Source organism: Pithys albifrons, chromosome Z (genome assembly GCF_047495875.1).
Source record: "Pithys albifrons albifrons isolate INPA30051 chromosome Z, PitAlb_v1, whole genome shotgun sequence".
Taxonomy (NCBI): Eukaryota; Metazoa; Chordata; class Aves; order Passeriformes; family Thamnophilidae; genus Pithys; species Pithys albifrons.
In genome coordinates this window covers 50,559,187-50,576,923 of record NC_092497.1, presented here as the reverse complement: position 1 = coordinate 50,576,923, position 17,737 = coordinate 50,559,187, and the positions used below count along the sequence as shown (strand labels likewise).

Sequence of the window (17,737 nt, the reverse complement as noted above, 5' to 3'; positions counted from 1 at the left end):
TTTGGAACCCTTCACCTGACCGGTAGCTCTCCCCCCGAAGAGCTGTCATTTATTAAATCAAGGGATTTATAACTTCAGCCAAGGTTGCTAATTGTCATGGCTCACACCACATACAATCAGATGCATATCAAAATATTCTTAGATTCTAACACTTTTTGTTATTTTCAGGAACTCTTCCCAAGGACTTTTTCCATACCGTTTCAGTGAAACTGCACACGGTCATTTGCTAGTCCTTGGATGGAATGGATACTATTTTAAGAAGTTATGTTCTGCTGGCAGGTAAGTTTCTGTTGGCCTCTGATCAAAGATATCACAATGAACAGATCTCTCATTACTATTGGAGTAGAGACAGAGCTCCCTTGTATGCTGCCAGACCTACCATGATGATTTAGTCGAAAGCTCTTACCAGAGGGCTGCTAAGTACAGCCAAGAATCTAGGAGCCTGATATTGTAGATGAAATCACTTTCCATTACAACATGAACAGCTAATTAAAATACCTTTGGCTCCTGTGTTCCAGATAAAATTCAGGGCACGGTGAATATTTTGCAATCTCCTTCTACATCAAATTGCTTGAAATAAAGATTATGTACAAGCTTGCGCCATCAGATTCAGAAACTGCTAAGTTAAAGGTTATGTTTGCTTGATTGTCTTTACATTAGACCACATCCATTGGCTCTTCTAGCTGGGTGTTTCTGCACATTCAGTTGATATTCACCCTTAGTATCTACACACAGGCAAGCTAAATGTGTCCTGAGTGCTGCTGAAGGACTAATAGATTACTGTATTGTGTAGGTGTGATTTTCACCATCACCTGGGGAAGCATAATGCATATGTTAGTTAGTAGCATTTGCCAGACCAATTTACCTAAGACATCACTAGAGATGAAGTAACTTCACAGTACCAGCACAACTGAACCTAGAGAATCTCCACTTTAGTCATTGGGAGTGCAGAAGGCTAACCCACTATGATCACAGAAATCACATTGGGCATACTCAGAAACAATTCTTATTCACAATCTGTGACACAGCTCTGGTAATCCTACCATTCTCATCTCAAAGAACCTATATAGGTGAACTGAAATGATTTAAACACATCCAACTCTGATACATAAGCAAGTACATATTCTGAGCACTTGCCTCTACACAGAAGACAGCATATTCAGACAATTTCACACACATGTCTCAGCTCAAGGGAGAATGGTTAATGGCAAGTCTGAGATTTCACTGATTGCTTTAGAGTTTGTCAAACAGACAACTATCACCAACAGCACATGTAGCTGTGTATTATATATGACACTGAAAACTATTAAATTTAGCCAGGTTCTGAAGTGCCCTATTTGCACTTTGCTAACAAATACAGGAATAGAAATTCCCTTAAGATATACAAAACTACTTCAGAATCCCAAACATCAGAAAAACAGCAGCAACAAATTTCCTTTACTCAAAATAAACAGGGTCCTCTCTAGGATTATGTTCTCAAAGGCAACAGATGAGAAAGGAATAGCTCTCTCTCACATAGTGCCCACGTCATCTTAAAGCAAGCTGCCCAGGTGACATGCCATGATGTTTCAGATTTTCCTTACCAAGATGAGTGAAATGCAGCCCAAGGTACAAAAATATATAGAGACAAATAAGGAGTACAGCAACAAGTTAGTAATCACAGAAAAAGATCTGAAATGACCACACAGGCCAGACAACAGTGGACTGGGCCTATTAATATGAGCTGCCAAGGATTCCATGCAGCACTTGCTGCATTATGTTCTGCCAGAGAGCTATTCCAGTAAAGTCAATCCATAAAAGGAGACCAGGTTGCTAAGTCATGTTAATAGGGCTGAACTTTTTTAATGACCAAGACTTTGGCTGATTGTGTATATGTTCTCTTTGTGGGAACCTTCTGGGTAGAAACGGCAATAGATGAGTTATTAACTTCATGAATAGGACATGGTTGCTGACACAAGATCATAACTGCAACTTTGTAAGAGAGTGAAACAATGGCCTATGGTTAAGTGAATAATGATCAATGCTTAGGTACGTTACTAGATAAAAATATAGAGAAACAATGTAGTTAGTAAGTGAAGATATAAAGATATATACGCAAATGTAATGCAAATAGTAAAAACCAATGCGAATATGGATTGAGCCTGGTGAGAATCGTGTGAACAATGTATTAGCCAAACATTAAGTTGTGAAACGTGCATTCAGCAGAAAATATAGCATAAAAGCAAAGTTTATATGCATAATAAATTGGACTTCCAAATCATCATATTGATGTATGAAGTGCCCATTATTCTCACAACCAGAGGCAAACTCTTACACTCTTCCTGATATTTAGGGCACCAGCATGTTTCCCCAGGTAGAGCTTTGTCAATGCAGGGCAGGATTTTAAGCAGGATGCTGTCCTGCCAGACTCAAGCTTACCTTGAGGCCTGATGATGGAGTGGTTCTGGCATGCCCTGTTAGACATGGAAACTTTAAACAAACACGTTTGCCACGAGCCTTCTTGGATTGAAGCAAGAGGTATGTTGCTGATATCTGGTCATATTTCCACTGGCACAGCAAGGAGAGAGAAAGAATATTTTTATCTCCTTTTTGGAAACCTTGCAAGTACAAGGCAAGCTCAGCCTTCTGGAAATTTCTGCATTTCTGCAAGTTTTTCCAGTTGATATGCAACCCTAAAGTTGGATTGCATAAGTGTAATTTCAGACTTCAGGTGATACACATTATGTGTCTGAGATCAAGAAACAGGCACTATAAAGGTTCTTTGCAAGTTAGTTTGTAGTTCCTGCATTTGCATGGAAAATAATGCTGGGGTCAGCATCTCTCTACTGAAGTGAAAGGCATATCTACTAATTCAGTTTATCCAATGTTTCAACCAGAGGTTTGATTTTTCGGAAGTCCCCCTACCCATTCTTCCCCCACAAACAGCACTAAGTTTTTGCATGAATTTCAGCAACTCTACTTGTGTGAGGAACATGAGCACCATGTTTGACAGGTTTGCAGTGTAGTGCAGGTAGTTTGAATTAGTTACAAGGGATTAGTAGACCTCCAGTAAAGGACTATGCAATTATAACAAACCTACTTGGAAGGACTTATCCCCATGTTGATAGATTATTCTGATTATTTGCTATAAGTGAAGAACATGGAGCATCAACTCCACAAAGCTATCACTAGTATTACACACAGTTTAGAAGTCTGCTTCTGCTACAGTTACATGCAAAAACCAACTGTTCAAAAAAAAAGCCCCAAAAACCTATTGTCACTGCTAAGTAGTACACGGAGCAGAAAATTCAATTTTAAGGAAGAATTTTCAGATTCAGATAAAAGCTGGAGTATGGAGCATGCTTTAAGTCTCTTCTACAGCCTGCAATGTTACTGCTATTTTTGTACAATTCTTCTAGAAGTAATCAGTTCAACTTTTGGCAGTTGTAGTCAAAAGTAACTCACTACTTTTAAAAAACTGTGACTAGTAACCCCAAAAGAATACATATTTTGTAGTTTACCTGGGTGTTGCTCTGATATTTCTCCTATTTTTGTCACGTCCTATTTATTGAACCATTTCAAAAGAAAGAGTTAACCCATCTGCTGGGTTAAAGAGTAAACGGCATCTGCTGTTCAACTATAAATTTCTGTAAAGCTGCTTTGACTTTCAGAGATTCAGAAGGAGTTTATTATACTGGGAAGTAACAGTAAGATTTAGGAAACATCATGAGCACAATTAAAAGAGAAAAAGAAATAAACAAATTTGAACTTCAGAACTGCAGTTACAAGTTACAGCCAGATTCTAAAGTTCTGCAGGAGCTCCTTAAATTTGAAAAGTAGTCTCATCCTTAAGAATATATAAGCATTAGTCCAATAACATGGTAGATTTTTTTACTCTATTACTGTATTTAATTACTGTAAATTACTGATATATACCTCTTACCTCTTTTACTAACTCCATTACAGTCTCCCTGCTCAGCTTGTGAAACACAGAAAGCTCTGTTATGCAGTCTGTGTCAAGATGTCCCAGCTGCAAGAACACAACGGATATTGAAGTGTGAGGTTTTCAAATTGTCTCATAATCTACAAGTCAGTGACACTGTCATGAAACCCAGTGGGCTGAGTCAATAGTCAACAATTATTTCAGACCTTATATTTCAAATGTTCAGTATCACAACTGAACATTGTAGGGAGTAGGCTGAAAAACTCATACAACTTCAACAATTTCCAGCCTGGCCCTTCACAGGGTAGAGCTTGTGAATTCACATAAGCCACCTGACAGTAGGTGAGATTTTTACTAGAGCAGAAGCTGTACTTTAATGCATCCATAAATATCCAAAGCAACTAGACATGTACATCTCTTCCAGATCCAGCAGTAGCACTGATACTGCGAGCAGAGTCAAGCTGTTCTTCACCTAGAGAAACAGTGGCATCTGGTGGTATTGGCTGCCAACATACATGAAGTTCTCTGCACTTTCTGCTGACAGACAACTTTGGTTTTTTAACTCTGCCTTCATCTCTTACACAGGCAGAACAAGTGATAGAGAGACAGGATGAATATTCTTTCAATGAGATCGAATTTTTATTTATGTTTTCAGTGAAGAGTACAAACAAATGATAATCATATCTAGCATTCTCTCCAGAATATAAGTGTTTTGCACCTTAAACAAAGTATCAAGCAGCTTGAAGAAGGAACTGGTCATTGATATGGAGGAATACTTCGTATTTTGATGAGAATTCACTTATTTTGCATATTCAGCTGCAGAATATGATGAAAACACATTTGAAATTTCTCAAGAGAAATCAAGAGCAAGTTAATAGTATTTTGACAGCTAAAAGACTCAGAGAGGACCCATGGCCACCTCAAAGTTCATCTCTGACGAAGTGCCTTCACACCCCCATATGGTGAGGATGGTAGTAAGCCAGTAAAGATTACTTTAAACACTTTAATATTCATCTGACCAGAGTACTTACTGGGTATTTACTTTGCCACTGAATAGCATCAGAATAACCTTGCATGAGCCAAGGGTGACTTAAGAGATGTTTGACTGTAATTCTCTTCTTTGGGTCAACCTGATGGGCAATAAAAATTAATGATACTTAAATTGTGGAGAAGTGAAAAAACAATTCATCTTCTACACAAAATGGGTGTCCAGAAGCCAAAAAATGGAAACCAATACTGTTTCAGAGCTTCACCAAAAGGAAGCCTACACTAAAAATGTGAGCTGTGAAGGACGGTTATAGAAACTGTCAAGTTATAATAGATGTCCCAGGGATATGCAGCATTGGCCATATTCTTTAAGTGTAGCCCAAATGTACATTCGGCAAGTTTAACTTTATTTACAAAAGAGCTTCTGATTTTTATAGTACATTAGAAAACAACCAAACACAGGGTCTTCAAAGAATTTGTTAAATCATTTAAACTTTGCTTAATAATTCCTATTCTCAAACATTTTGAAGCCCAAGGCAACAGTAATGATTTCTTTAAAAATTTCTTAGAATTAAGCTTCTTTTTCAAATGCTTTTCTGTTTTTTAAATGTTTCAGCGATGCAGCATTTTGACCAGTGTAACAGTACTTTATAGACCTATGCAACAGAAATAATATCTTTACCTGCAGCATTTGGTAAAGGAGCAGCGTACTACTAGGAGAGAGCCAATTCGGAATACTGTATTTTCCTCTCTGCAGAAAAGAAAAGAATTTAGAACTAAACTTGAAACTCAAAAGGAATTGCTAAATTACTTGGACAACAGTGTCATCTGTACTTAGTAAAAAAAGATTAGCAGGAACATGTGAACTTAGCTTTAAGAATTACTTGAATAAACATCATGGCAATACTAAAACTCAGCTGTGTTAGTAAGGAAAATGCCATGTTTGAACCACCAGCTGCAGTTTTCACCCACTCTGCTTGTGTGAAACTTCCATCTCTGCCCACTTTTGCAGCTCCTTTATCCATTGCCTTAGTTCACTGTATCAAGGCAACACTGAAGTTCTAGAAGTGCAAACACACTGGAGTGGGAATGACTGATATAAGAACTTTGCAACATGAAGATTAACTGAAATCACTACATTTCAAACACTAAAAACACACCACCCTCAGTATTAAGATATTCTTTTTTGAATAAGTTACATCTAACGCTAAACTTTTGATCTCATACTATGGAGAGGAGAAAGGCTACAGATCTAAAAGGTGAGGTTTTTTCAAATTATTTCCAGATGGTTTTCTTTAATTCTTGATTAGAAGACAATTGGAAACAGCTCTCAGAATGAGGTACTACAGTGGCTAAAAACCAAACCAAATTCACCATCAAGAATCATTGACAATCAAAATAACCGTTGTCAAATAATGCACTGACCCATTTTGTCATGGCATTTTTCATTCCACAGACAAATGACTCAATAACAAAACGGTATTATATGCAGCCTACGTTTCTAAGCAAAGTATGTATTGCTTTGACATTACCGGTTAAAGAATTTAAATTACATCTTTAGAGATACTACTAATATGTTACTTGTGAATAGTTTGTTGTCTGATTTACAATGAAGCTTTACTCTGAAACTAAGTAATGCATGTAATCTATATTTTTTTCTTAATACATTGCTACAGAACATGATGTAACAAACAACAATTCTCATCTACTGGACTGAGGACAATGCTGGACAGCTTGTGGTATCTACCAGGTGGATAAGATCATGCCAAATATAGGGTTTTTTTACAGCAGTTACACCACAGTGTGATTTTTCATTCAAAATACATTTATTCAAGTATTCCCAAATACAAAGATATGGAACATTTCAAGGCAAGAAACATGTAAGTCATATGATTCTAATTAGATTCAAACAGCATATTTGTCTTGGAGCAACAGGTCTAATTTGAGATTACAATAAATTTCAGAATTTGTAATGTGTGAAATTAAATTCCAGAACAGTGGGTAAGTGTTCTCATTTCAAGCAATTTTCAGTTCACAGTAACATAAAATTAAAACAAATTTGGAGTGAAAATAGAAATCCTGCATCTAAACACGTGTGGTTGTGACTGCTCCTGGACTAAGTTTTAAAACCTTTTCAGTTGCCTCAGCTAACTTCAACATGTTTCACCAGCAAATATTTCATCAGTCCAAAAAACTCAGGTCCTAGTTCCTGTCCATGTTGCACAACTATAACTATACAAAATCATCTTTGATGTTCCTAAGGTCTCCATTCCCCAGCTGAGCTCTTTGCTCAATGAATGCCTTAGGCACTCAGGTCATTGACCAGGTTCTGCATCTTGGCATAATGAGCAGCAGGAAGGGTTTTTGTGTCATGCTACAAGAGCGTGCTTATAAGTGAACACATTCTCATTTCTGGGTAGACAAGACAGTTCACACCTCAAGCAAAGAGGGAAAGGCAACTGAAGTCTATTGCCAACCTGTTTCCAGTTTTCAATGGCACCTCATCTAAATATTAGCACCTTTGCAACATAACCTCTTTGTATCAGATAGCTTTTGCTTTCTTCTTTTTCCATTCTTTTCTTATTTTTTAAAGTTCTCTCCAACAACTCAAACTAAACTTCATAGAGATCTTTTATCAAGGTATTCAAGTTCACTCCAATTCCAGAATAAAAAGCCACACTGTTTAAAGAAACTAATCCAGTGCTTTATGGAGCGCAGGTTGTTATGCGCTCTGAAAACAGTCCCTGTGCAGACCAGTGTCAGCTGCCTTCTGTCAAAGTGGCTCTTGAACACTTTCAAGGAGTTTTTTGGAGGGTTTTTTTAAACATATTGGACTCTAGGTGAGAGAAATAGAATGAGATAGACAAACCCAAATCCCTTACTCAACACTGCTGTTTCTCATCCCACTCACTTGGTGTAAGGTTTATCAACACAGGTTTTATGGCTACTCAGAAGTAGCTGGCAGAGTTGCATGTGTGATGACAAACAACATCTGTTTAGCTGCATCAAGAGGAGGTTACAGGGACACAGAACCAATGACTTAATTGTATCATTTACTATGTATTTAACTCATTTTGGAGGAGGAAAATGTAAGACTAGATGCATAATCTTGCTTTTCTGAGATATGAGAAGAGCTGACATTTAAGAACAGTATTTTTGGAAAATCCACACAATATGGGAAGAAGACAGATAAAGCCTCAGGTACAAAAATCTGTCCACTAGCAAGAAAATGCTTCTCGTGAAGCTCAGTTTCCTACTGTATCTTAGGACCAACCTAGAGCTCTGGAAAGGATGATGGAAGACAGAAACAAATTCACAAAATAATGATCAGAAGAATAGCAAACCATAACAAAATTCAGCAAATAAGCCTTTTTGCCCAAGGCACAACTCAACAGGTTCTATCATCAGAAAACAAAAGCATTTTATAATGCTTAGAGATGCCTGTTCCTTATGTATTTTAGCACCATAAATACCTACCATGATCTTCCTGTAGATAGCCATGACATTGTCATCGTCAAAGGGAAGAAAACCACACAGCAGTGCATACAGCAGTACTCCCATACTCCAAATATCTGCCTAAAAAATAAAAATGAGTGAGAGTTCGCTAGCCTGACCTGTCTAAAATGGCTTGAAGACAGGTAATACCATCTCTCTTTGGCAAAGCCCACATGCAAGGAGATGTAAGGGATGTAAGGAGAGCCACCATTAAAACCTCTACTTTGGACTTCCAGAGAGCAGATTTTGGCCTATTCAAAAAAATGATTCAGAGCATACCCTGGGAAACAACCCTTAAAGGCAAGGGGGTCCAGGAGGATTGGACATGTTTTAAGAAGGAAATTTTGAGTGCACAGCAACAGCCTATACCGGTGTGCTGAAAGGCCAGTCGGAGGGGAAGACGGACAGCTTGGTTAAATAGGGAGATTCTGAAAGAAATCAGGGATGAAAAGAAAGTTTACAGACTATGGAAAAAAGGGCTGGCTACTTATGAAGAATTTACAGATAGAGCTAGGTCAAGAAGGAAAAAAATTTGGGAAAGAAAAGTGGAATTTGAAGTAAATTTGGCTATTTCAGTTAGGGATAACAAAAAGTCCTTTTATAAATACATTGATAACAAAAGGAGGGGCAAGGAAAACCTCCATTCTCTGTTGGACTTGGAGGGAAATATAGTTTAGGAAGATGAGGAGAAGGCTGAGGTACTTAACACCTACTTTGCCTCAGTTTTCACCAGTAAGACAAGTGGGCCTCAATACAACTGTCCTCTGGAGCTGGTAGACAGGGAGAGGGAGCTGAATACCCCTCCTATATTCCAGGAGGATATAGTTACTGACTTACTGAGCCAGCTGGATCCTAACAAGTCTATGGGACCAGATGGGATCCATCCCAGGGTGATGAGGGAGCTGGCAGAAGAGCTTGCCAAACCGCTCTCCATCATCTTCCAACAGTCCTGGCTCTCTGGGGAGGTCCCAGATGATTGGAGGTTGGCCAATGTCACCCCAATCCACAAAAAGGGCTGCAAGCAGGACCCTGGCAACTACAGGCCTGTCAGCCTGACCTCCGTGCCTGGCAGGGTTATGGAGCAGATCATCCTGACTGCAATCATACAGCACCTTCAGGGTGGACAAGGGATTAGAACCAGCCAGCATGGGTTTAGGAGGGGCAGGTCCTGTCTGACCAACCTGATCTCTTTTTACGATCAGGTGACCCACCTGGTGGATTGAGAGGAAGGCTGTGGATGTGTCTATCTGGACTTCGGCAAGGCCTTTGACACTGTCTCCCATAATATACTTCTGGAAAAGCTGGTAGCCCATGGCCTGGACAAGTGTACCCTCTCCGGGGTTAGGAGCTGGCTGGAGGGCCGGGCCCAGAGAGTGCTGGTGAACAGAGCTGCATCCAGCTGGCGGCCAGTCACTAGCGGTGTTCCCCAGGGGTCTGTGTTGGGTCCAGTCCTGTGTTGCTGCCCTGATTCAGGTGGGTCTGAAGGACCACCTCGCAAGTTTCATTTTCACCTTAAAAGGACATGTTCCCAGCCTCAACCAATTGGAGTCAGACCACCGCACCTGGGGCGGGGTCACTTGAGGTCATATATACCTGTGTTTTTCAATAAACTTGGGATTTGCTTGAACATCACATTGGTGTGTGCAGTCTCACTAGGCCCTGGTTTGCAACAGTCCTGTTTAACATCTTTATTGATGATTTAGATGAGGGGATTGAGTCCATCATCAGCAAATTTGCTCATGACACCAAGCTGGGAGGGAGTGTGCACCTGCTGGAAGGCAGGAGGGCTCTGCAGAGGGATCTGGATAGACTTGAGAGATGGGCTGATTCCAATGGGATGAAGTTCAATAAGGTCAAGTGCAGGCCCTGCCCTTTGGCCACAACAACCCCCTGCAGCGCTACATGCTGGGCACAGAGTGGCTGGAGAGCAGTCAGGCGGAAAGGGACCTTGGGGTACTAATTGACAGGAAGCTCAACATGAGCCAACAGTGTGCCCAGGTGGCCAAGAAGGCCAATGGGATCCTGTCCTGAATCCAAACTAGCATGGCCAGCAGGACCAGGGAAGTGATCCTTCCCCTGTACTCTGCGTTGGTGAGGCCACACCTTGAGTGTTGTGTTCAGTTCTGGGCCCCTCAGTTCAGAAAGGATATTGAGGTGCTGGAGAGAGTCCAGAGAAGAGCGACAAGGCTGGTGAAGGGACTGGAGCACAAGCCTATGGGGAGAGGCTGAGGGAGCTGGGGTTGTTTAGCCTGGAGAAGAGGAGGCTCAGAGGTGACCTCAGCATTGTCTATAACTACCTGAAGGGAAGTTATAGCCAGGTGGGGGCTGGTCTCTTCTCCCAGGCACTCAGCAATAGAACAAGGGGGCACGGGCTTAAGCTCTGCCAGGGGAAATTTAAGTTGGATATCAGAAAAAAATTCTTTACAGAGAGAGTAATCAGGCATTGGAATGGGCTGCCCAGAGAGGTGGTGGATTCACCATCCCTAGAGATTTTTAAACGCAGATTGGATGTGGTGCTGAGTGCCATGATCTAGTAAATGGGCTGGAGTTGGACCAAGGGTTGGACTCGATCTCGGAGGTCTTTTCCAACCCAATCGATTCTATGATTCTATTCTATGATTCTATAACTCATGAAAAGTCACCAGATATCTGCTTTACCTTCAACATACAAGAATTTCACAAGCAAAAATGAAATAAAACTCATTAGAAGAGATTTTGTACTGAAATGTAATACTGATTACAACATCTGTCAGCACAGTTACCATCAGCTTGAAAGACCCACTATTCTCTGTATAGGCATGACAAGGTCCATGTGCCTCATATTGTAATTCACACTTCAACTATAATGCAAAAGGAGCTTTGAGAAGCACCAACTTCATGGAAAACAAAACAAAAAGAGAAAGCAAGAGTTAGAGCAAAGGGACAGTGGTGCAAAGGGCAGTAAAGGAAAACAGACTGACTCCATCCAACAGCAGAGCCAGTTAAGAAGTTTGAGTGAATTGCAACTGCAGCATTTTGGATGGATTGACAAAGACAAGCAGAAGGTCCTAATGTTCCAGACGTGGAATGAAAGCTTCATCAATGCCACAGTTTTAATTCTAATTCTACTACACTGCACAGTACAAAGAGCAAGTTTTCATGCACGAATTTAAAGTACACAAGATGCTGAGACTGCTTAAAAATTCACGAGAGTTGAATAATTAACAAATCAATGCTTGAAATACCATGCTAGAAAGAAGGAGTTTAATTTACTTTTGTGGAACACTAAAACACAGAGTAACACCCATAGACAGCAAAGGATTAGTGAGAGATGAACCGGCCAGCTGCAGAATCTGCGGCTAAGAGCACAATATGCTATTCCAGGTTGTAACTCTTCTGAGTCAGATAAGAGCCACCAAGGCGACTTTATCCAGTGGCATTGAAGAGACATACCAAAGGAGTGCATCTCAACCTCACCACCTTTAAATACAAAGGGGGCAAATAAAAAACCCACCCTGATCCACAGCTGTGCCACGTACCTCTGAGCCAATGTATGTTTTGCCCTGAATCAGCTCTGGTGCTGCATAAGCTGGACTTCCACAGCATGTGTTCAGATGGTAATCAAGGCCACCCTAGAACAAGACAGAAAAACAATGACACAGAACCTTTGGCTCCAACACAGTGTCTTTAGCAACAACATATTAGAGCCCTCAGAGGCTTCATTTTCATCTGGTTTCACTAGGCAAAAACTCTCCAAGACCATAAGTGTCCTGTAAACATTCAGATCCAAGCTGCTTATTCACCTGTTATCCCAGCAGCCTTTTCTGAAGCTCCTCCTCTGACAGGACTATTTCCCTTCATGACCACAAGGAGAAGACATGGAACTTGGGAAGCAGTGACCCAAGAGCTACTGGGCATGAGGTGGGTTAGATATTTATACCAATATTTAATGCAATAACTTCACAAAGAACCCCTAAAAATGCTTGCTTTTTAAAACCATGTTGTTCTGAGTGGATCAGAGTAAGATGACATTGTACCAGCAAGATAGTGGTTGCGAGGTGCTCTAACTTGAGTCAGATAAAACAATCTGAGGACTTTGGGTCAATAGGACCTTCTTCCAACTAAATTGTTTCTCATGAGCATCCACCTTGTAGGTGAAGCTGAAAAACAGATCAGCAGTGCAGAAGCCAACTTTAAACTTGGAAAACAATTCTGTACAAGCGTATGGATCCAGAGGCTTTGTAAACGAAATGGAATCTATTTGATTTGATCTGCAATATCTATACATAGACAAATCTTACGAAAAAAGACATATGCCATTGAAATTTATTGGGGAGTAAAAGAACACCAACATAACTCTTACAGTGCAAGCAGGTACTCTACACACAAGGTGATCTCTGCCTCTGATTGGGATGAACAATGAAGTATAAGAGAAAGCAACCTGAAATTCTGCTTAGAACATGCAGGCAACTGCTTTCTCTCATTATTAAGGCCCTACCAAGAAATAAGCAATGAGATAACAACTACACATACAGCTTGAATTCAGGGTGAGGCTCTGCACTGCACCTTGAAATCATGGCTGCAGTTTTCATGTGTGCACTTTACCTGATTTAGCTCTGCTTTGTGACTCTTACCTTTGGCTTTGCACAAAGTCCAAAGTCTATCAGCTTCAGATTACGTTCCTCATCAATCAGCAAGTTTTCCTAGTAAATGAAAAAGTGGTAATGAATTCTTTTGTAACTCAAGTCATTTCAGAAATGACATTTCGTTTCACATTATTTCTTCTTGCCATTAGCAGCTAGAATTTACCTAAAGCTCTCCTCTGGAGATTTTGACTGGTTGCTGATGAATATATCCTATATTCCAGATGGGGAACATGAGCTCCTACCTGCTGAGAAGAGCCTGGGAGTTTGCTAGACAGAAAGTTGAGTGTGAGGCAGCAGCCTGCCCTTGCAGAAAAGGCAGCCAGCGATATCCTGGGTGGTGTGAAAAGGAGCAGAGCTGGCAGAGTGGGGGAACTGACTCATCCTTTGTTCAGCACAGGAAGAACAGGACATTGGAGTTTCTGCCCACCCCCCAGCACAGGAAAGACACTAAACTGAGGCAAGCTCCATGGCTGGGCACAAGCCTGTCCAGGATGCTGGAGTGCTTTTTCAGTGAGGAGAGGCTGAGGGAGAGACACTTGTTCAGCCTGTGGGTGAGAAAGCTTCAGTGGAGACCTCATGGCAGTCTTTTAATTCCAACAAGAGGTGCATGAAGAGAGAGTCAGCCTGTCAACAGCAGCACATGGTAAGATGATGACAGACAAGAGGCATCAGTCTGGAGCTGAGGAAAAGTCTTTCTCCTCATAAGGAAGGAATAGCTGAATAATTTGCCCAGTTACACCGTGCCTCATCCTTGGGAGAATTCCAAGATGGGACTGCATAAAGCCCCCAGAAGTTGGGTCTGACACTGTTTGGAGCAACAGATTCAAGCAGAAGCCATTAGAAGACACTTCCCACACAAGTCATGACATGATTCTAGAAATATGTCAGCTCTCCAGCTACAAGCTGACTCCTTCAAAGAGGTGCGCTTGAAGGTTTTGTTTGGGGTGGAGTTCCTTGGAGACAGTATTTTCATGAACTGCCTAGTAAAATGCTTCTTTCTCAGTTGTCAGCATTTCTAAATGAGAGTAAACGTCTAACCTCTTCAAGGAGAAATAGTCTCAAGGCTTCCATTCCCTAAACCCATGCTTAACCCCTGAAGTGACAGAAAAGCCCTAGGCCCCATGGCACATCCCTCCCATTGTGCCCTGCCGAGTCTCCACCTGTTTAAACTGTGGGGGTCACCTTTTTGATTTGGGCTTAACAACAGACAAGTTTGCACAACAGAGAGGAAGCATAACGACTTCTCTGAGTACAAACTGTAATAAAGGATATAGCAAGAATGGCTAAGCACCAAAGGCAGATCTATGTCTGCTGCATGCTCAGTTGGAGTGCACTGTTCTGCTTCTCTTTCAGAGGAAGCCCATTCTTCAGATACAGACACATCCAGCTCAGCTGAGAAACAAAGCAGCCAGTAGAAATAATGCTCTTTAGCAAACATTAGAAAAAGAGCTCTACGCATAGGAGAACAAAGAAGGCATAGCTCACACACCAGCTCCATATAGAAAAATAAAACTAGGTCTTCGTTATTATTTGTGCAAATCTGACTACTGTTCAGACTTACTGGTTTGAGATCCCTGTGGGCATATCCTCGACTGTGCACATAAGCAATTGCTGAAACAATCTGCCGAAAAAATACACGAGCTTCCTCCTCAGAAAGGCGGTCCTTAGAAATGATGTAATCAAACAGCTCTCCTCCAGGACAGTACTGCATGAAGGTAGGAAAAAGAAAACATTTGAAATACAGTCATGAAATCTAAACACAAATAACCGCACTCTTCCCTTAGCTCCGCTTTATCACAGCAGCACCCATGCATGTCCCAGGCCAGCCTGCAACGGGCCCAACAAGCCCAGGAGTCCCACTGTTGCCTGATGTGTTGCAACAGCCATGTCACTCTAACATCAGAGGCAAAAGAAACTGCCTGGGAGTGACAATTCTGCGAGAGTTCTGAGATCCTGTGTATCCCACTGGTGCTATTTGTTTGGATCACATGGCGGGAATTAAAGTGAGTTTGCTAATTGCAAACAATGAAAAGTGGCTTTTACAATCAGATAGAACACACTGACAGCTTTATTTTTAAACTATGGCACCTTGGACACAGTTGCCATTGACATGACCCTCTAAGAATTGTTTCATTTGGACTCTGTTACCATCTACTGGTACAGCTAAACCCAGGGACCTTCGCCATGGCAGAAACACGGTTTCTTACCTCTAAAACCATGAATATTTTCTTGGGTGTCTCAATTACATGATACAACCGGCAAATATGCTGGTGACTCAAGTCCTTCATGGCATCAATTTCTAATTTAACACGAGGCAAGTCATCCTAAGAGAACACAACAGCAAACTGAAATTGCCAATTAGTTTGACAGCCTGTACACCAAAGCAGACTATTGCCACAACACTGAATGTCACAGCACACAGTCCAACTGCTCAAATTCCAACTGCCCAAACTCCAACTGCCCAGCTCCAGCACTGTCACTGCTCACATGCCCTCCTCACACACTGGTCAGCAAAACTCAGAGGGGCAGGTGTATAATTGCTACTGTTCTCATCAGCACTCAGTTTGAATTACTGTAATTTATTTAGTCATTCATTATTTAAAGCTGTAACTCCCTCAGTTTTACCGCTGAAGAATGTTCTCTTCACATGAAGGCACACAGGATTTGTGCTGCTCTGTTAACATTCTTTCAAGCCTAGAACATCCATCGCCAGCCTACAGCAACAGGTTGCAACTTTATTCCTGAGAATTCCACAGGAACAGCTGTTACCAACTTAGAAATATCTTTTGACTTACCTGTAAAGCAAGTTTGTCCATGATTTTTATTGCAACTTTTTCACCAGTGAGACGATGCCGCGCAAGTTTTACCTTTGCAAACCCACCTAGAATTTGAAACAGAAATGTGTAAAGCTCTGCATGGCGACAAGCTTTCTCACATGTGATCTCACAGTCGCCCTGAAGCATGTATCATATGCACAGTGTGCAGCAGCTTTGTTAGAGGAAAAACCGATCACTCCACCGCGTTCCAGTGACATTTCAAGAATTCTGTCCCGCTAAATACACCCTGGAAAACGACTCACAGGCTCCTCAGAAACAGTTAATCTCTGCTCAGTAAACATACAGGCGGACACATCACACACACCTGTTTGCAATCACAGACTGAGCCCACCTGTGCCGACTGTTCCGTGTAATTCATAGTACTTGAGAACTTCCTCATAGTCATCTCCAGCCATTCTGACACCCGCAAGGCCCAAGCAGCTCTTCTCGGCTCCTGCGCGGAAAGACGACAGCTCGTGCTCGCGCTCGCGCTCTCGGGCACCGGGAGCGGCTCGGCTGCAGCCCCGGAGAGGACGGCTGCCCTCACAGGCAAGTTCGGGACGAAGTCCGACAGGGCTGTCGGGCGACAGCCGTGAGCGGATCCTCTCCTGAACGGGGCCACCAGGAGACTCCCGATGAGACTCGGAGCAGCGACCCCGCAGCGCGGTCGCCTCAGGAGCCCGTTACCGTTCAAATCTCTCGTTTCCTGCCGCCGGGGTCCAGCAGCCAATCACGACACGTTGCCGGACCGGAGAGGGTGGGGACTGGTGGGGCATGCCGGGAGGGAGGGTGAGTGTGGCCTTGTGTCGCCATGGCGGGAGGGTCTCAGCTACTGACTCGCAGCTAACGGGACGTCCTCTGCGGCGAACAGTCCCTGCGGAGACCAGAAACAGCGCCCGTGACTCTCGGACAGCGCCTGCCCGCCTGTGGCCGCCGGACACCGGAGTGCGACCCGCGCCGCCGGGCCTGGTGCCACTCACGGGATGGCGGCCGGGGCTGCCCGCCCCTCGGGGTGCCGCTCCTCCCAGCGGCTCCGCGGCCCGTCCTGCCCCGCCCCCGCCTCTCTGCAGCACCGCCCCCGGCACGGCCGGGACTGGCCAGGCTGGGCCAGTGCGCGGCCCCGGCACGGCCGGGACTGGCCAGGCTGGGCCAGTGCGCGGACCCGGGCCCGCAGCAGCACAGGGCAGGTGAGGGCGTGATTGACACCCGATCTGTTTAGATGGCCAATGAAAGACAACAGATTCATTAACGCAGTATTGCGGCTTTACTCCGTACAAACAAAAAGCGCAGGCCAATCTCAAACATCATCTGTCAGTTTATGTAAACATGCAGGAAATGTGAGGGGGGAAAAAGGTCAGGAGATAAGAGAGAAAATGTGAAGAACATGAGGGGAGAAAAAGGCCCGAAATGTGTTGAGGAAAGGGTGGGAAACATGAGGGGCAAAACATAAGAAACGTAAGTGGAGAAGTGTGGAAAACAGGAAGAGGAAAAATGTTTTTTCTTCCTGTATTCTTCGGACAGCTCTTAGTCTCTCTGGCATTCACACTGGGACATGTCTTCGTCCATTGTCTTCCTTGTGGGAGAGTTCTTTGTCATTTTCCCACTGAGCCATGCCTTTGTCATAGTTGTCTTCCTTTTGGGACATGTCTTTGTCATGCTCTGTGGGCCCCTCCTGCCCCAGCCACCGCACGATACCATCCCCAGCACCGCCGTGGCCCACCCAGGCACACCCTTGCCACTGTGATGCATGACTGGCCTGAAGCAGCACAGGCCAGATGGAGATGCTGTCACTCCCATGCTTAGGTGGGCATTAACAGTCAACAGACTTACTAATGCAGAATTGCATATGTGATCTGAACGCACAAATAACATAAGCCAGGCTGTAACAATGT

The 17,737-nt window shown here is 42.8% G+C and overlaps 1 protein-coding gene across 5 annotated transcripts in view; it reads right to left on the bottom strand.

Annotated features, from left to right (window-relative positions):
• Nucleotides 1–16,694, bottom strand: part of MELK (maternal embryonic leucine zipper kinase) — a 28,370-nt gene extending 11,676 nt beyond the window's left edge. The window contains exons 1-12 of one of the 5 annotated variants that reach the window (XM_071580227.1): nt 16,533–16,694; nt 16,198–16,299; nt 15,825–15,910; nt 15,237–15,353; nt 14,591–14,734; nt 13,018–13,086; nt 11,923–12,015; nt 8,387–8,485; nt 5,592–5,660; nt 4,954–5,052; nt 3,923–4,009; nt 2,419–2,547 (exon numbers count right to left, since the gene is read on the bottom strand). In XM_071580227.1, coding sequence (XP_071436328.1) covers nt 2,419–2,547; nt 3,923–4,009; nt 4,954–5,052; nt 5,592–5,660; nt 8,387–8,485; nt 11,923–12,015; nt 13,018–13,086; nt 14,591–14,734; nt 15,237–15,353; nt 15,825–15,910; nt 16,198–16,261 — 1,056 coding nt within the window. In that variant the 5' untranslated portion in view covers nt 16,262–16,299; nt 16,533–16,694. The other 4 variants (XM_071580231.1, XM_071580229.1, XM_071580228.1 and 1 more) reach the window with 4 other exon arrangements.
• Nucleotides 16,695–17,737: the final 1,043 nt, after the last annotated feature.